The sequence below is a fragment of the Hyperolius riggenbachi genome, chromosome 4 (assembly GCF_040937935.1).
Source record: "Hyperolius riggenbachi isolate aHypRig1 chromosome 4, aHypRig1.pri, whole genome shotgun sequence".
Classification (NCBI taxonomy): Eukaryota; Metazoa; Chordata; class Amphibia; order Anura; family Hyperoliidae; genus Hyperolius; species Hyperolius riggenbachi.
In genome coordinates this window covers 361,400,724-361,421,160 of record NC_090649.1, presented here as the reverse complement: position 1 = coordinate 361,421,160, position 20,437 = coordinate 361,400,724, and the positions used below count along the sequence as shown (strand labels likewise).

The 20,437-nt window shown below is 41.9% G+C and overlaps 1 protein-coding gene across 2 annotated transcripts in view; it reads left to right on the top strand.

Annotated features, from left to right (window-relative positions):
• The window catches only part of TTC13 (tetratricopeptide repeat domain 13), a 190,955-nt gene extending 170,848 nt beyond the window's left edge, over nt 1-20,107 (top strand). For both annotated transcript variants that reach the window (XM_068231954.1, XM_068231953.1), the window contains exons 21-23: nt 1,997-2,075; nt 3,792-3,871; nt 17,001-20,107. In XM_068231954.1, coding sequence (XP_068088055.1) covers nt 1,997-2,075; nt 3,792-3,871; nt 17,001-17,115 — 274 coding nt within the window. In that variant the 3' untranslated portion in view covers nt 17,116-20,107. The remainder of the gene's footprint in view (nt 1-1,996; nt 2,076-3,791; nt 3,872-17,000) is intronic.
• The last annotated feature ends 330 nt before the right edge of the window (nt 20,108-20,437 follow it).

Sequence of the window (20,437 nt, the reverse complement as noted above, 5' to 3'; positions counted from 1 at the left end):
TTCTCAAAGCTGTTGAGTCGATTTTTAGTCCGGAGGTTCACTTTAAGATTTGATGTTTGCTTTAGAAAATTCTTTTCTGTTTATTGTTTCCTGCTTCTGATAGGGTAGCAGTGACTATGTGAGGCTTACTTGTTCTATTTATAAAGCATTATCTGGCATACTTGGTGATTTTATTACCCCATATCTAAATATGGCATGTTACATCTATTGCTTGGGTATATCTTGATACCTCATAGGTAAACTCATAACTAGATTTTACCTTGTATTGCTCTTACTGGGTTCTGATCAAAAGTGCAGCACTGTGACTGCTATTAGTGGTCCAGTCCTGTGCTTACGGTGTGTACATTACAGTATAAGAATATTAATGGTCTCCTGGCACTGGAACATTTATTCACCTTTTGCTAAAAATCTATTTGACACTTAGACACACAGGTGATTGCATGCCTTTTTATATTTCTAAAAAGAGAAACAGATAAAGAAAATGGCCCACACTAATAACTTAAGCATTTGACTGTGCTAAAAATATATAGAGATAGGACAACCCAGTTGTCTGAAAAGGCAACTTAATAGATGTAGTGTATGCAGTAGAGAGTAAAAATCACCTGACACTGTCATTTATATTCATATGTAGTACGCTTTAAAATTAAATAGTGTCCATAAACATTGCTTTGGAGATTTGCATATGAACATGAAGATGACATACAGTATACTGGGTAGATGAGACAGAAGTGGGTTTGGGGCCCAGAAGCAAGCCTGGCGACCATTTTGCCCTTAACCATGGCAGTTTCTAGGCTAAATTTCTCCCAGGGCGAGGGTGTTAAAATTGCGCCCCCCACCCACCCAATGTGGTCAAAAATGTTATTTGCGATATTTATAGCTAGTACAGCTATAAGAGCCCCAGTATAGATTAGCCAGCTATAGGTGGCCGAGTATAGGTTAGGCAGCCATAGATGCCCCCAGTATAGGTTTGGCACCTCCTCCCTCATAGCACCCCAAGAGGTACACCGGTAGATAGAAACGGTTGTGCCCTTAACATGTTTGCTTGCTTCATCAATATTGCCATTTTCACTCACAGATCAGCAATACATAACTGCGCTGTATCATACAAGTGTACTTTCTCATCCAGCTGGGATGGTGTAATTGCTGGTCACTATGTGTTATAATCCATTATGAAATACACTAAATTTTACTTTTGATATGCAAAAATCTAAAGGAATGTTAATGGACACTATTTGGAATTAAAGAGTATTACTTATAAATGCAAATAGCAGTGCCAGATGATTTTTGCTTTCTACTACTTTCTTGCAGAATATTCAGACAACCCCAATTTGTAGAGCACTCAAGTCAGTCATGTAGTGACCCCATGTAGTGACCTTTCCCTTAACATGATGATGATCTTAGACTATCTAATCGCTCGAATAGTGACAAAATGCTGCATGCAACACATTTTGCAATTGCCATTCGGGATCGTCTGCAATTGCTGCAGTGAGATCATTCCTATATAGTTGTAATCGCACTAGCACTTTAAAAAGCCATAGCGTTTTCACGATTAGCAGGAATCACCTGCTAATCGCCCTAGTGAGAATGGATACTTATTGCTATTGCTGATACCATTTATTGGCTCATGTAACTGATGGCTAACACAGTACAATTCTCTGATTGCTATTGTTGTCAAGTAAAATAAATATATGTATGTATGTATGTATGTATGTATGTATGTATATATGCATCTGGACTCATTGCTGGCCGTATGTATGTGTATATATATATATATATATGTATATATATATATATATATATATATATATATATATATATATATATATATATATATATATATATATATATATATATATATATATATATATATATATATATATATATATATATATATATATATATAGTTTAAATCTGGATTGAGAGTTAGCAGGGCTTATATTTTATGAGATGCTTCTCTGTTATTTAAAATGTCTATCATCTTGTGGTTTCTCCTCAGCGTGGTTGCTTATTCTGTAATTATGGGTGCTCTTATGGCCAGTGGCAAAGAGGTCACTGGGAAGATCCCAAAAGGAAAGGTATGTCCATTTTCATTCACGCTCAAACACTGTATTTTTGCAAACTTCTAGTTGGTAGCAGGAAATTGCCTAAGTCCAATTACAGTAACATTACAGTAAATTGATTCACTAGTAATGGGAGTGATGTTGCCATCCATTGCTAGCTTAAGAGCTGCCACTAGGAACCTAGCAACATTGTTCTAGCTATTTTATTGCTAGTGGGCACATGCATTGCTTTGTCAATTACTGTAAGAGAGAGAATCCTCACTCGCAGTGCCAATTTGAATAATTTTTTTTTAAAACACGCAGCAAGCACTTTGCTTGCTGCGTGTCCTACCCGCTCACCACCGATCCGTCACGAAAGAGGGCCCCCCCCGCAGACCACGTGCGCAGCCTGGCCAATCGCCACCAGGCTGCACTTTGGGGTGGATCGGGAGTTCCTGTGACGTCACAACGTCTATGACGTCACTACGTTCGTCGCCATGGCGAAGGGGGAAGCCCTAAAGGTAATCCTGTTCAGAACGGGATTTCCTTATGGGCGTGATAGCCGGCGGCGATCGGAAGGGTGGGAGGGAATGAGCAGCAAGGGGAGAATCATGTAGCTAGCGCTAGGCTAGCTACATGATATTAAAAAAAAAATCGGGCAAACGAAACACGCATGGCCGCGGGAATCAGAACGTCCAGCAGGTTAATCACAGTGCTTCTCAAAAGTGGGTTACGAACTTCAAATCCACACACCGCACAAATTTTCAGGATGATTTCCCTACCTACTGCAGAGGAGTCAAGGAGTGAAGGAAAAGTGCTATGTAAATATAGTCTGTAATTTAACCTTTTCCAATCCATTTTCTTAATCACCCACTTCCCAAGCTACCGCCTTCCCCCGCACTTTTTTCCAGTGTGTGGTGGTGGGATGATCAAGAGAGTGCTTTGGAGCATGGATCCTGTAAGGGCTCTACCTTCTGGCACTAGTGTGAGGAGGTGACCGGGCATCAGAGGGAGTAGGCAGAGCTGGCGCCAGCCTGTGTACTGCAGCTCCTCCCCATTGCATGCACGCAAGCTAAACTACATAGCTGGTACTTTGATCCGCGTAGTCTGACGCTGTGCTGGAGTAGATACAGCAATGGCACCCCTAGTAGCTAGCACAAATGTGGACACATAATATTTCAATTATTGGATGTAGCAGTAGCGAGCAAAGTGTTGGACTTAGTCCAATGCTTTGATCTTTAGGTGCTGAAGTCGTTCCAGAGTAGATCCGGCAACAGCTCCTCTATCTGTTGCTATGTTTTCTTGTGTCGGACCATGTTCGACATTGGGCTTGAACTGGAAAATGTTGGATTGGAAAAGGGTAACAGCATTCTTAAAAATATCCTGATAGCTCAGTACATCAGAGTGAATTAAATATACAACAAGCTATGCAGAAGAAGGATATGAACATGACCTGTTGTGATGAACTTTACTGTGTTCAGGATTCTACTGACCAAATTCCCCCTAAGCACATTGAGGTAGATTCTCAAGTCAAGCAAAGACTCCAGCTTAGACTGTTTTCCATTCTTTTCTACAGTAGCCTATAATTTGCACATTTTCTTGCTATCAAATAAACATTGTGGCCATTTTAGTTCTACATAGTCTTTAAGCAGTTGAAATAGTTAGTATGTAATTGTACTGCTTTTAGAGTATGCAGCTGTCTTTCCTTTGTTATGCTTTGCTTTATGTTTTTGTTTTTTTACTCTTTTTAAGCTTGTTGACTTTGAAGCGATGACTGCATCAACATCAGATGCATTCAGCAAAACTGCAAAAAGTTGGATGAATCTTACAAGGTAATGTAAAAATCTTGCATGCTGTATTAGGCTTTACTAATCCAGCAGCTGAATGAATTCTGAACAGCAGTATCAATATTGGCATTGTTACCTTATTTGGCATGCTGCTTTTGAAAAATAAGTCCCATAACTTGATAAAACATTTCTGAAATATTTGCCTAAAAATGTTTTTCCCATTACAGCTCCTGTATCCATGCTTACCCAAAGTATAATGGCTAGAATGTTCTGCTTTTCTATGTTTTATGCAATAGAAATGTATTTCATCTAAAAAGAAAGAATGCTTTCCTTTCATTCCAATGTTAAGGCAAAGAATTATAATTTGGCCATCTACACAGTCAGTTCAAAGAAGTTAACGGAAAGTCAGGTATGGGGCACTAGCTAGTCTTTGCTTTTTGCCACATATATAGTCCACATACCTTGTGAAGGTAGAGGGAGTTGAATCGGGTTATGGGTACAGTCATACTATACTTGTTCTGGATAATTTCCATAATATGTGCAGTGTGTGGTGTCATCTATTCTCCATACCTGTGTTTTTTTATAGTGTGAACAGGGACATACTTTGTGGCCAGCACTGCAACTAATGCAAAGTGTTATGATTTTTATAATCTGTCTAGCTGCAGGGCTGGTTGCAAAAATTTAATTTGTCACCAGCTGAGGTAGATGGTGTGCACAATGTCCTTGCCCTCGGTATGACCGTAGGTGCTACCCAGATAGTGAGCAGTTCCTACTGCTAATACTATGCTTGGTCAAATGGCTGACTTTTGCAAATGGAATTTCTCGGGAAACACTTTATTAAAGGGAACCTGAAGTAAGAGGAATACGGGGTCTGCTATCTTCATTCTTTAAAGTGTAATTGTTGGGCATACAATCAAAAATAAATTCTTTATTTTTAATCTGGTAATCAAGTAATAAGGATGCTAACCAGGCAATCCAAAAGTTAAAAATCACTCTTACTTTTCTTGTTGATAAATGATCAGTCCCCAGTTTACCTGACTCTTATTTGGTACATTGCCACTCAAGGGAAGTTATAGGGCATGCTAGGTTGTCTTTTTTTGCTTCTTTATTTCCCTTCATACTTAAATAATGCAGCCTGATTGGCTGAAGCCTCTTTTCCTCTCCCACACCTCTGTTCCTCTCTGGCCAATATTTCTCATGCTGAGACAATGCCCTTTCTATTGCAGAGCTGGCTGGGAGTGTCTGGAGGAGGGCAGGCAATGCATACAAAATCAGGCAGAGGAGAGTTATGGCCCATACTCATGGGCTACAATTGTCGGCGCAACCACGTGGCACGCGCGTGTTGCGGCGACAGGTCGCCCGTGAGTATGAGGCGCAACACGAGCGCGCACCCTGAACCGTCGCTCGTCGCTGCTGTCGCCAGGCGATTGGCGCGGTCAATTGCCTGGCAACAGTTGCCGCGCAACTTTGCCGCAACTGTCGCTAGTCCGCGTGTGTATGGGGACTAGCGACAGCAACCAGCAGGGAATACCCTGAGCTTCCGGCATGGGGTGAAACGTCGGCGACAGCTTCCGTCGCATCAGTTGCCAGGTCCCTCCGCCGTGTGTATGCGGAGGGACCTGGCGACGAGCTGTCGCCTATACTGTCGCGCACACGCTCCCGTGTGCTAGTGACAGCAACAACTGTAGCCCGTGAGTATGGGCCAGGGAGGAAATTACATCAGGATTGGCTTTAAGATAGACACTTTAATAAACAATGGCAGTTGCTTGACCTCTGCACCAGTGCTCTGCCTCGAATACTTTAAAGAACAACTGAAGTGACAGGGATATGGAGGGTCCCATATATATTTCTTTTTAAACAATACTAGTTGGCTGCCCTGCCGACCCACTGCATTTAATACTTTTAGCCATAAACCTTGAACAAGCATGCAGCAGATCAAGTGTTTCTGACATTGTCGGCTCTTTCAAGATTAGCTGCATGCGTGTTTCTGGTGTTGTTTAGACACTACTTCAGCCAAATAGATCATCGGGGCTGCCAGGAAATTGGTATTGTTTAAGGAAATAAATATGGCAGTCTCCATATTCTTCCCACTACAGTTGTCCTTTAAGTCTCTGGCCCAGAATGAGCATGCAGACCGGATGCTTTGACTCTGGTATGATTCAAAAACAATTAAAGCAAAAGACTCAGAATGAAAGCCAGGCATCTAGCATTGTTTATAAGGAGATGAAAATTCCAGCTTCTGTATAGCGTACCTCTCAATTCTTCAGGTTCTCTTTTAAAAAATTTTATTGTGTGATGAATAGTACAATCACTTTAAAGAGGAACTGTAAGGAGAAAAAATGTTTTTTTTAAATGTGAGAGATTTATGTGTAATTGAATCATAAATAAGAAGAAGTGACAAATCTACTTACCCTGACAGCGAGTTGATGTAAAATTGTCAAATGCAGAATGGGTGGATTCATTTTTACTACTGGCGCAAATAGCAAGGTTTTTTTTCCTTCATTCCAGCAGTTGAAAACACGCCCACAGAGTGTAGGTTGTAAAGGACTCTTTCCCCTTATCTGACGCCATTTGAAGAAGCCTACGAAGTGTAATAAGCATGTGTATAGAGATAATACATATTCGCTTTTGTACACGTACTGTTTTTATCTGTGTGTGTGTATGTGTGTGTGTGTCGCACAAAAATGCCTTGACCGATTTGACGATTTGAACAAAACTTGGTACACAGATCCCTTACTACCTGGGATGATATGTTCTGGGGGTCTTGCATCCCCCCTGTACACATGGGCGGAGCTACAAACAGCCAATCAGATTTCACCCATTCATTTCAATGGAAAAAATGTAAAAGGCTGCCATTCTCACAGTAATCAAGCCACAATCCCCACACTTGGCACAGTTGGTCACTTGGTGACCGAAGTTACAAATCCAGGAAAAGTGGGCGGAGCATAGAACAGCCAATCAAATTGCAGCCATTCATTTTAGATGGAAAAATGTAAACTGCAGCCATTCTTACACTGTTAATCGCAGGGTTTTAGGCACACTTGGTCACTGGGTGAATAAGACTCAGGAAAATGGGTAGAACCTACAACAGCCAATCAAAATTAACCTATTGATTTTCAAGGGGAATATTTAAACTGCTGCCATTCTTACACTGTTAATGGCAGAGGCTTCAAACTTGGTACAGTCAGTCATTACGTGACGGGTTCAAATTCCCTAAAGGGGGTGGAGCCACAAATAGCCAATCAGATCACTTTGATGGATAAACTGCTTACATTCCCGCAATTTTTGTATACAATGCGTGTGTATGTATGTGTATAGTGTTTGTACAGTGTGTGTGTGTGTATACAGTGTATATAGTGTGTGAATATAGTGTGTGAGCGTGTGTGTATAGTGTTTGTACAGTGTGTGTGTGTGTGTGTATACAGTGTGTATAGTGTTTGTACAGTGTGTGTGTGTGTGTGTGTGTGTATACAGTGTGTGCGTGTGTGTGAATAGTGTTTGTACAGTGTGTGTGTATACAGTGTGTATAGTGTGTGTTGTTATAAACTGTTCTATATCGCCTTGCTTCGACACCATCGTCTCACAGACTGTGAGATCACTTGACTCTCCACACATCAAACAGGAGATAGACTTTCTCAGGCTTCTTCAATGTTTACGTTATTTATTCAAGTCACAGAAAGACAGATCGATACAGTCATCATATCCTAGCTATGCCAATCTTCATGTTGCGTTACAAGCTCGTGATTAGACTCCCTGCTGAAGTCTATCAGGTACCTTCTTCCTAACTACGTTACACTAAACTACCTATGTACAGCATACATTATATCAGATTACAGAAAGGAAGAACATGCTTAGAGGTCCCAGTCAGCCTTGCTAGCTAGTGCGGAAGGAAGAAGCAGAAGTGAGCTCTCATAGCTCCCTCAGCCTTTAATACCGACTAGGAAAGAGTTAAATATGACATCATCTTCGCCACCCCCTAGATCAGATTATTGGTGGACCCACTCGTGGTGTCATCATACACACCTACTTGATTAATAATCAATGAGGCATTTGACCCATATGCAGGAACGTGGATGTTTAGTAAATATGGCCAATGTTTTCTGTTCCTGTGGTGTAGTGTTAAGGTCAGAGTAGTCCGATGGCCTTCTTTTAGGAACATGTTCTCAGTATCTGCGTGTATCCTCTGCTACACGCAGACCCTGAGATGCCTCTGCCTGCATCACAAAACCTCTATTTATTTTAAAGGCATACACTGCGGACAAGCCTTTTACATAAAACTCAGGCCAAGTAACTGAGGCCTACTTAAATTATAACAATCCCCCCTAAAACGGCTTGACCCGCAGATCCCAGCGTCTGAACCTCCCAGTACCTGGTTTCTTTTCTGTTATGTTTCACTTTTCGATGTTCGTGCTCACACAACTTCTCTGCTCTAGGCGATTACCCCTGGAAGAGAGAGAGCAAGACTTCTTGGTCTTCCTGTAACCAGGCTCTCTGGGGAGGCCCTACTTCTAAGTCCCTCTATACCACATGCTCAGCATTTGCGTCACTTACGTATCACTCACAAACTTGCATGACCACAGAAAAGTGAAACTCGTTTGGTTGTTACAAAACGGAGCAGTGCCAGGTGCCTTCTAAAAGAGCGCCTTTATACAATCAGCTCCATCACAGGTACTACTAAACCTATACCCGTAACCCTGTATATCCCTTAATTTAAACTATTGGTTCAGGAGATTGTTTATGAGGCACCAATCTCTGGACCAGGTTAATTTGTTTTACGTAATTTTAACACGCAACCTCACCTGGATAATGATGCCTAAAGTTGTCATCCCCATCCAGACGACTGGTGGGTGTAGAAAGAACTTTGGAACTGCAGAGGCCCAGTCCGAGTGTCCCTGGAACATCACCGGAACCTTTGTCCACCAGGTCAGACTGGCACTCACCTGCTCATTTTCGTGTTCTACCTCGTTAAGATCACCTGTATCATGGTGAAATCTTACCTCTAACTTAGTGTACTGTTTGTTTAACCTTTGTAACAAAATGTGGTCGTCTTGGATCAAACCCTGTTCCCCTTTGTCCCATGTCGTGTTCTCTTTCAGGACGGGAACTACCCGTGAAACTTTGCACTTTAGAGTTCTCTTAACAATTTGAGAAACAACGTCATCCAACCTGGATGACTGGATCCATATGGGATCTCCGCTCCCACAATATGTTCCCCTTGGAAAATCTCCCTTATCGGAACAATTATGAGAATATACCTTGAATGTATCATTAGACCTTATGTTAAAAAACCAAACCTTTCCTTCAGCCGCCGGAATTATCGGTTGGGCTTCAGGGTGGATCTTTTGAATGGTAGCCTCGCATTCTGCGTTATTGAGCCTGCAGGCTTCTTCACTAAATTTGACTTGCCCCGGCCAACGCAGGTACTTCTGCAAGAATTGCCCGCATGAGGACAACTCTACTTGCTTCACCTCCCCGTCTAGCACCAAAAAAGGTTGACCTCTCAGGTCCTGGTGTAAGACACGGGTTAAGGTGGGAACTAAGGAAGTAGCGGTGCCTAAAGGAATGTTGCACCGTTTCCATTTGTTCACCCAAACATCTCGAAGCTGCCATGCAAAAGATCCTTCTCCAGAAAAATTAATATACCTCCCCTTGTCCAATCTCTCGCTGACAAAATATGTCCCCAGCTGTCCTGATTGGACCTCTTCCCCCCCTTATGTCCTGAGGCACACTATGTACCTGAGGTCGGGAAGACTGTACTCTCTGCAATCGTTCGATTAAGAGTACCTCTTCACTTACCCAACTATCATGAGGATAAGCTGCTGCATATGGACTGTGTAATATCGTCCCCTGTTGTGACCCATGTGGTATGAATGGGGTTCCCTGTGTGGGCTTTCCCTCCCCCGGGACCGCTCTCCCCACCCTCTTTGTCACCTGGAAATTTGGCTTGATCTCGATTTTTACTTCTTGTTTCGAGAACCACCCACCCTCGGCTTTCCAGCCTTTACGTGTGTATAGTTGTTTCAGAGGCACTCTCTGTTGGCAGCTCCAGAGTGTGATGTTGTCCCCTGCGTCTCTCTGGTAAGAGAATTGACGCCTCCTGCTCGTTCCTCTCCAATCTGGAACCATCTCACTCTGCATAACCAAGACAAGGTACCCCTGAATCACACACTCCACCTTTTGCATGTACCCATTGTACTGCAATGTACCTTTTAACAAACCTTTGGATCGTTGCATCGATTCTGGGAGTGTGGTATTAAATAGCAGATTTACACTGCCATTCAATTCCCACTGCCCGCACACCTGACCCTTCAGACCTTTCACCCACATTGTGCCATGAAATTTGATTTCTCCTGGCACAAGTGCTCTCTTCCTCCATCCCTGCATGGTCCATCTGTGCCAAGCGGAGGGAGGTGTGAAAGGATTAGTACCTTTGTCACCAAACATTAACATGCTTGGGCCTTGCATTCTCATTAACCCCTTATTATACATGAGAATGTCCTCTCTTCGTTCTCCTAGGACGGAATGGCAACCTAGGATCACCATCAGCATGGTACTCTTCATTATAAAAGCACCACCCTGGGAAAGAAAAACATTAACACTTTGCATTATGCTTTGCTCCGACAGTTTTGTTAGTCTCTTTCCGATCTCCGAAATCTCGTGTTTTAGTCTCTTTCCAATTTCAGGAATCTCGTGTTTTAGTCTCTTTCCAATTTCAGGAATCTCGTGTTTCTCCAAGCTTAGATTGGCATCTGGAACCTTTCGCTTATCCGACTGACATCTCCATCTTTGCTGCCAGCACTGCAGCTGTCTCAATTCCATATTGCCAAACACCTGAAATCGAAATACAAACAAATCAATTCTTATTAATGATTTGGGATTCGCCCTGCGGCTTGTACTCTTTACACTTTAAAATGATCAATATATATCGTAATTGATCTCGTTGTTTTATGGTTCTCATGAACTCTGTTTACTCTTATTGGTAGATTGGAGTTAAACTTCACCCCCCTACCTCAGTACTATCCTCAGTACTTACCTGTTTAAAATATGCTCCCGCGGACTTCACCTTTGGAAGCTCGCTTCACCTTTGGAAGCTCTCACCCCATTGCAGCTCACTCCACATCCCCCCCTATCTGTCCATGCGCGGCCGTCGCATGCACAGATTCCGGATGCCACACCTGTTGCTGCTTTGCCGGTGAGCCTGCAATGCTCTTACTCATTATCGCATTTACTTATCTAGAACTTCATCGCGATACCAGCTCTGCTAAGAGTTCTGTGTGTTGTACCCTCTGATCAATGTTTGCCGTGCCACCACCTAGACTACCCCAAAAAAAAAATGGCTGCCTCCCTGTAGGAAGGGGCACTTTACATTTAAACTACACAGGGTGCAGGGCTAAGCATACCAGCGTCACATGCCTGTATGCAGATCCCTGAATGCCCACTTGGTAGGTAGTCACATGGCAAACACCGTACTGATACACTGTATAATTGCCCCCTGAACTGCTGTCAGTTCTTGTTCTTTGTGCTACAATTGATAGGAGCTGGAAAAAACATATTTGACCAATCAGTGGATGAAAAAAAAAACCGCACAAAAAAACAGCCCCAGCCCAGCATAGAGTAGACCTCTCAGTCAAGCTCTGGCGCCGTCCACGTCAAAAACCGGAAAAAAACGTTACCGCTCTGCAGCAGCGGCGACGGAAACCCGGATTGGTCAACTCCCTTTTTTCCACCTCTGGCACCCCCCTGATGCCCTGTCCCCCCCTATACTCTATTGGGAACTCATGCTGCACCACCCATTAAGGTGCCCCACTTACAGGAATAATCCCGTAAGCAACTCAGTACAGACACTTTCCTGACCTGCACTGCTACGTGTGTCCCTGCACCTAGCTGGGACACACTTCCTATCTGTGCTCCTGCTAATCTGACAGTAATAGCTTGGTGCACGTATCCTGGCATTCCTTTCCATGGACTCAGGGAAAAACTCTGGGGAAATACTTTGAAACCCGAGACACACAGTAGCATGTCTCTGTATTTCTACCCCCCTCCCTTTCAGCTGCTCTGCCCGGAGCCGCGAGCACAGCCTGACGTGACGTGGATCCCCCAGCCCCTCCTCCCCCCTGCCATGACGTGTGGGGGCCATGACTCTCGGGGGCGGGCTCTCTCCACTGCCGCCATTTTGAGTCCTGGACTGCCAGCTAAGATGGCTGCTCCCATAGCAGCCTCTCGTTCCTATATCTTAGGAGAGAAAACAAAATACAAACAGAACAAACATTTTTTATGCATAGTTACTCAGCATCTATCCACAATGCAGAATAAAAAAAAACATTGCGCCACATACATTCCTGGATGTCCGTAAAAACCTAAGGAGAAATCCTTGGGACGTGGAAAACTCTCTCTTTACACAAATCATCTGCAGCTTATCTCTGCCATAACTCAAAACTACTCAAGCGCGCAGCGTAACTCTAAACCATATTAACAGCTAGTACTGCTGAAACGCACAACAGACAAACTGGCTAAACAACATAACAGATACAGATATTTACAAGCATGTTAGCAGCTCTGACTGGAAACGCACGGAAGAAAGACAAACAAAAACCTCACCCATTATCTCAGCTGCAACTATAACTTACTTAGAAAAAAAACCCAGCTCACCGAGAAAAAAACTTACTTCTAAGTTTTACGACTGTTCTCTCCTTCCCTCCCTCCCCTGTCCACCACTAACACTGTTGGTTTCCCTCTGCCGCGGGGGACCCCCCCCCCCCCCCTGCTCTATCTGGACATTTTTCCCAGCCTCTGTAGAGACGGGGAGAGAAGAGAAGAGAGACAAAAAAAACCCAATCGACTTCTTTCCAGCAAAAACATGCCTGAGACAAATGCAGAGATAACCACTACGTAAATATACAACACAGGAAGCTTGAATCCGAAGAAAAAAAACCCAAGCACATAAACTCTGAAAACAGCCTCACCCCTCCCACCACGCACGGGAGAGATGAGAAGCCCGCAGCCACCACGCTGCAATTAACACAGAATGTACACAATAACACATTATCCTCTCCTTGTTATAACACCAAATACAACACAGATAACGCCATCTAACAACGTAAATCAAACTTGCCTGAGCTGCAGATACTTCGCAATTCATCAGCATTCCGCAACTTTTCCTCCCACGAAACTTCTGTGGACTCCGGAACGTCAGTGGGGGCATCCACCTTCCCCCACAGCGGATCAATCTCCAGCGGCAGTTGCGAGCAGCCGTAGCCTCGGAGAGTTCCTTCTGACCCAGGTTTTTAGGCTTGTAACTGTGTGCACATGCAGTTACAGTGTAACGTCCAAGAGTTTCGCCACTGATTCCCGAATTGCAGCCCGTGTGCTTGCTTGGCTCCCGCAACGCACACTCCCCACACCAGCTTATCAGTATCCGCTTGATAAGCTTTACAGTCCGCGTCCGTCTATTCCGCTTGTTTTGCTGTGGAATATCTTGAAAACACCTTCTTCGGCCCCTGTCTGCCTGTTTTCCTAGGCAGGGAAGGGTTTCGGCACCACTGTTATAAACTGTTCTATATCACCTTGCTTCGACACCATCGTCTCACAGACTGTGAGATCACTTGACTCTCCACACATCAAACAGGAGATAGACTTTCTCAGGCTTCTTCAATGTTTACGTTATTTATTCAAGTCACAGAAAGACAGATCGATACAGTCATCATATCCTAGCTATGCCAATCTTCATGTTGCGTTACAAGCTCGTGATTAGACTCCCTGCTGAAGTCTATCAGGTACCTTCTTCCTAACTACGTTACACTAAACTACCTATGTACAGCATACATTATATCAGATTACAGAAAGGAAGAACATGCTTAGAGGTCCCAGTCAGCCTTGCTAGCTAGTGCGGAAGGAAGAAGCAGAAGTGAGCTCTCATAGCTCCCTCAGCCTTTAATACCGACTAGGAAAGAGTTAAATATGACATCATCTTCGCCACCCCCTAGATCAGATTATTGGTGGACCCACTCGTGGTGTCATCATACACACCTACTTGATTAATAATCAATGAGGCATTTGACCCATATGCAGGAACGTGGATGTTTAGTAAATATGGCCAATGTTTTCTGTTCCTGTGGTGTAGTGTTAAGGTCAGAGTAGTCCGATGGCCTTCTTTTAGGAACATGTTCTCAGTATCTGCGTGTATCCTCTGCTACACGCAGACCCTGAGATGCCTCTGCCTGCATCACAAAACCTCTATTTATTTTAAAGGCATACACTGCGGACAAGCCTTTTACATAAAACTCAGGCCAAGTAACTGAGGCCTACTTAAATTATAACATGTGTGACTACAGTGTGTGAATAGTGTGTGTGTGAATAGTGTTTGTGTGAATAGTGTGTGTGTGTGAATAGTGTGTGTGTGTGTGAATAGTGTGTGTGTGTGTGTGTGTGTGTGTGTGTGTGTGTGTGTGTGTGTTTGTTTGTACGTACAGTGTGTGTGTGTGTGTGTATACACAGTGTGTATAGTGTGTGTATCTATGTGTGTATATACAGTGTGTGTATAGTGTATGTTGATCCAAAGTTTTAAGTTGCCAGTGTGTAGTGGTTGTGAAAATCCTGGCTGTAAACCCAGGGATGTAAAAATGAGCTGCGAGTGATTCCCTGTTTTCTGTCTGAGCTTTAGTAGGGCAGCTCTGATCCCAGTTACTGACCCATGGAAGGCTGATAAGTATGAGAGGTCTTCCTGCGACCTTTACACTCCAGCAGCAGATAGCAGCTAAAGTCAGCCTCGTGAAGGCAATCTTCTAATGAATGAGCAGCGCTGAGGAGGGGAAAGGGATGAAGCTGGCCACAACTAGATGACATAAAAAAAGCTTTAATTTATAGCACTGTGTACTCCTCTGCTAACGCAGTGCTCCCGAGTCCCGACAGCTTCTCCTCACAGCTTCTCTGAATACAGACAGCTCAGCTGCCTTGGTAACAGGGAGAGACGCAGCTTTTCATTTTTTTTAACTGCAAAGGGAGCTTCTTGTGACGTTTCTGCACGTCACTACCCAGAAGGCTGTGCAGCAGGTTAATTAAATACACCCGCGGACCTGGCCATGAAGTGGGCGGGGCTTCCACCTTAAAGCTGAAATAGCAGCAAAATTATGGATTTAATACATGAAATTACCAGGTTTTCCCCTATAAACTGGACACAGGCTAACTGCTGGCAGTGAGTAATTTTTCAGCTTACAGTTCCTCTTTAAATCCCTTTGTGAAAATATGGAGCGTCAAGGAAATACAAAATGCACCTTTAAGGTGGCCACACACCATACAATTTTTAAAATATCTGTTCAATTCAAGAATAGCAATCAATTTTTCAGACATAGGTTCAATTTTTCCTCAATTATGATAAAAATGATTGGAAACTCTGAGAAAATTGCATGGGTTTATATATTAATAAACTGAAAAAACTACCACACGCCATTCAATTTCCATAAAAATTGATCATAACAATCCGATTGGATTTCTTGCTTGAATAAAAAAAAAGCTTTTAATATTTTGGGAAATCTGATCTTTTATCGAATTGCCGTAAAATCGGATCATTTTATTGTATCGTGTGTGTGGCCACCTTTACAGTGCTCACAGTTGATGTATAGTCTCTGAACATATGCTATTATTACCCTTTAACTAAATCAATATATCTCTTCCTAGAAAGACTATTATTTTTAGAATATTGTCATTATGAAGAAACAATAAAGCTTCTAAGAGATCAGTTGCTGAGCTGATATTCATTTCCTGTCCACTTATGGATTTCTTTCTGTCTTGGATTTCTGCATGAACTCTTCCTGCAATGTGGTCTAACTTTCAGCTATAGCTTGCCACTCCTACTTTTATATAACCAGTTAGTAGCTTAGAAATCTCAGTAAAGCCTCATACACACACCCCTATTTGCAGCCACCTCTGTCAATAAACTAGCCTATGTACAGTTGTACATCAGACTAGCCTAACTCCTTAAGGTTCCTGACAATTTTGGCATTTTAGATGTCGCTATAAGCAATAACTTATACTTTATATATACTATCTAAAGATGGATGGATACGTTTTTTTTTTTCCCCCTAGGACTATGCCTCAAGACAATGGCGAAGGATAGGTGTGCCCTGCTTGAAGCATCATATTCAAAAAAACGTTTTTTTTTAACCCATTTTTGAATAAATGATGCTGCAATAATTCACTTTTAAACCGGAGCTTACAATAGTATGTGCATGCGTGGCAATACGCATGTGCGGCGGCTTTCAATCTTGGATGTAGAATCTACATCCAGGAACTTAAAGGGGTTAAAGAATACCCGAACTGACATGTGACATGATGAGATAGACCTGTGTATATACAGTGCTTAGCACACAAAAAACTATGCTGTGTTCCTTTTTTTTTTTTTTCTCTGCCTGAAAGAGTTAAATATCAGGTATGTAAGTGGCTGACTCAGTCCCGACTCAGACAGGAAGTGACTACAGTGTTACCCTCACTGATAAATATTCCAACTATAAAACACTTTACTAGCAGAAAATGGCTTCTGAGAGCAAGAAAGAGGTAAAAAAGGGGAATTTCTTATCAGTGAGGGTCACACTGTAGTCACTTCCTGTCTGAGTCGGGACTGAGTCAGCCACTTGCGTACCTGATATTTAACTCTTTCAGGCAGAGAAGAAAAAAAGGATCGCAGCATAGTTATTTGTGTGCTAGGCACTGTACATACACATGTCTATCTCATCATGTCACATGTCAGTTTGGGTATCCTTTAAAGATCGTTTACGGCCAATCCTTACGTGGCAGAAACAAGGAGCACATTGTCCACCTCCCCCCCCCCCCCCCCCCCCCCCAACTCTGCCTACTGCAAGCTGCTCCATGGAGCAGTAGTGGTACGTGTGGATCCATGGTACCATGGAGTGGTACAATTAATAATAATTTTCAATTCGATTTTTATTGTATTTGTATCAAACTGGGGTTTGCAAAATTTTGCAAGATAATTGTTGCAACAGGTATTTCCACTATTTAAGTCCTCCTCTCCTCCCCAATCTGAAGGATTTACTCAATAGACATAAGGGAATTGAGGGATGAGCATGATAACTGAGGCCTATGTATATACTTTGCATGTGCACAAGCTTGCCCTGTTGACAGTCGGTCTATTCTAGTAATAGTTTGTTTTTGTCTTTTGTAGCCTTCCTCCGTCATACAAGAGTCTTCCATCTGTGTCAGAATCTTTTCCTACTCTAAGAGCAATGATCGAAGTACTGAACACAGACTCTTCTCTCCACTGCATGAAGAATTTATGACTGGTTTATATATTTATACGAGCAACTGGCAGGGACCGTTTGCCTACTAAATTATTTTATTTTTCTTCAAAGTGCAATTGTGAACAAACTGGGTTCTTTACCACTTTTGATACCTTTTTTTTTTTTTTTTTTTACATATATTAATAAAGCTGTTAAACAAAACTTGAACAAGCAACCTCTGCCACTGAGGTATAAATGTAGCAGTGTGGCAGGAAGATCAAACCAAAATGTCTATGCCTATAATGTGAAGTCAACAAAAGCTACTGATGCCAGGAGAAGATGACAATGATATTTTTGTATGATTGCAGTTTATTTCTTTATATGTATTGCATTCTACTTGTGAGCTGCAGCCTGTGTTTAAAGCACATTTATGCTGCAGGGGTTGTTTTATTTTAATGCAGACCTTGGTTATGAGTAATACTGAGCAATTCTTCTGTTTGTGCAATCTAAATAGGTGCAAATATTTGTCTATAGAAACTGATTTCCAATAATTGACATGGCTTGAACACTTTGGTGCTGAAGGTGTTGGGTATCTGCATAGTTTTTAATACAAACCAAATATTTGATCATCTTTTAATATTATAGATTTAATCCATTAGTATTTGCATAGTTTGCTTTGCTTTCTCTTCTATGGAAACTCTAGACAAGTACAACAGACCTCATTTATGGCCATCAAAGCTAAAGCTGTCGCTAGTGCACTTAATTCATAGCTTCTCTGGTACTAAATCGTGCATCCACTTTCACAATCTAAATGAGGTTCTGTATGAAAAAAATCCAAAGAATCGTATCCAGGTTGGAAAAAAATAATGGTATGGCCACAATACCCATACTCTGTGCTTGTTATCCCTGCTGGTATGTAAAAATGAAAGATACACTTTGCCCCAGCGGGCGCTGTTATCTTCCTGTACTTACAGGGAGTTGTACCTAAATCTCCACTACTCAGACTCCTTCAGCCTCTACAACAATGCCGCAGCCATTGAGGCCTGGATTAGGATAACAAACCTTTCCATACTGCTAGGGCTCTGTTGCTCATTGGTCTTAGGCAACACAAACAAACAAGTAATGCTGTGGTGATATATCCAAAAACAGTCGAAAGACTATAGGGGTTTATAGGAACAGCATCAGGCTTTATTCTTCAGAGATACAAATTCTCCTTGATTGCAGTCATGAAATGTAGACAGGTCACACAAGGATCCAATATACTAAACTAGAAAAATGTGTTTCATGGCCTAAAGCCGCTTCCTTGAAAGGCACACAAATATACAGATATCCGATAAAACCAGGGTTAAGGGACCGCATTCTAAGATGCTGTATAAACCAGTGTGGCACAAAGCTGTGCTCTTCACAGTGACCAAGTGAACTGAGTAAGTTAGAGCGAAGTTAGATTGTGGTCCCTTAATCCTGGTTTTATCGGATAGCTGTATATTCGTGTGCCTCTGAGGAAGCAGCTTTTGCCATGAAACATCTGTCAGGCATTTTTCTGGTTCTGTATATTGTATTGTATCTGTACTGTATTTCTGAAGAATAAAGACAGATGCTGTTCCTATAAAACCCCTATAGTCTTTAGACTGTTTTGTATACATCTGTTGCATAGTATTCTGGGGTGGAACAGAACTTACATATTAACACTACTACAGGGCCTATTAACACTACTACACGCAAGTGGCTGTATGGTATAGTGCAGAGCCCAGCCCCTTGGGGTCCCATTCAGTATCATCATTACTGTGAATAGGGCAGTGCACAAAATGCCTTCTTCAAAGCAGTATCACATCACACCTCAATGCAATGGATTGGTTAGAATGACAGATCTGGCTTTGTAGGCTGTGTTTAATGTCCTTACATATGGAAGTCTCTTGCACATTTTCATATAGCATTTACTGTCAAGCAAAGTACAATACTCTGCTACTGTAGTCAGTTTCCTAAAGGAGAATAGCTGGGAACCTATATTTTCTTTCCAAAAATTAGAAGAAAAAAAATATCTTTCACTACACCTGAGTGAAAATAATGAGCATTATTTTTAAAATTGATGGCAAATACAGTATAAAGTAAAACTGGACTCAAATGTATGCTGTCTTAATACCCTACCTCCCCCGGATACAACTGGCAGCAGCATCAGGTGTGGGCTGCTTTGACAACACGCTCCATGTGACAGACCATGTGACTCAGTGGTTCAGGGGAAATGGACACAACTAAGAAGTACAGAATTATGTACTGTGCACTAATAACTACACACTGGGCCAAAGTATGGTCACATGAGGATTGGAACTGGAGATCCATAGAATGTGTTGTCTGGAGCCAAGAAGGTAATTATCTGTCAAATCACATGCCCAGGGGAGTGGCTGTGTACTGCTACTTTACCAGCAAGTACAGGTTCATTTTGAACTTTTTCATGCAAAAGTTGCTACTCAAGAAAAACATGTTTTTGCAGACCTTAATTTATGTGTCAGGTTTGCAAACGTACACATTAATTCTTCAATATTACTGATAAAATATGTGAATAACCACACTAATAAATCGCTTCATCCTTTCACTGAACATCTTCAAGAGAATAAAATGATGGTTAATGTGGTAGTCATAGGCTCACTTATTTGTGATACAGTTTTGTTTCATTGTCTCTTAATTCATTTTTTCATTTAAATGATTGCAAATTGTCACAAGCTCTGAGCTATATTGAGGCATAACAACCTTTGTGAGGTACATAGAACATGCTTATGTTCACCAAGAGGCAGCTACAATTGTAATAATAAAACAAAATGTTGCTATTTAAAAACTAAGTCAAGTATGTTGATTTGTGCTTTGGAAACAGAAATACTTTTGTTAAAGAGGAAGTAGAGTGAATGTGACACATCCCTCTCTTGCATATTATACTTATTGGCAGAGAACAAGGCAAATGCTGCAGAACTTATAGGTTGAAAACCGAAAGCACAATAATTTGATGAAATTTTTGTTTTAACGAAAAAAATGAGGTAATAAAAGTGAAAATGTAACTATAGTTTGTTGTGGTGTTTGTCTAGCTTTATATATAATATTAACAAAAATCGCAGTGCTCTGGTAAAATTCCCTCCAATTCAGAAAAAATACAATCCTAAGAACATTGCACTTATTTTCTCCGCTCCACATCTTAAAGAGACACTGAAGCGAAAAAAAAATGATGATATTATGATTTGTATGTGTAGTACAGCTAAGAAAAAAAACATTAAGATCAGATACATCAGTCTAATTGTTTCCAGTACAGGAAGAGTTGAGAAACTCCAGTTGTTATCTCTATGCAAAAAAGCTATTAAGCTCTCCGACTAAAGTTAGTCGTGGAGAGGGCTGTTAT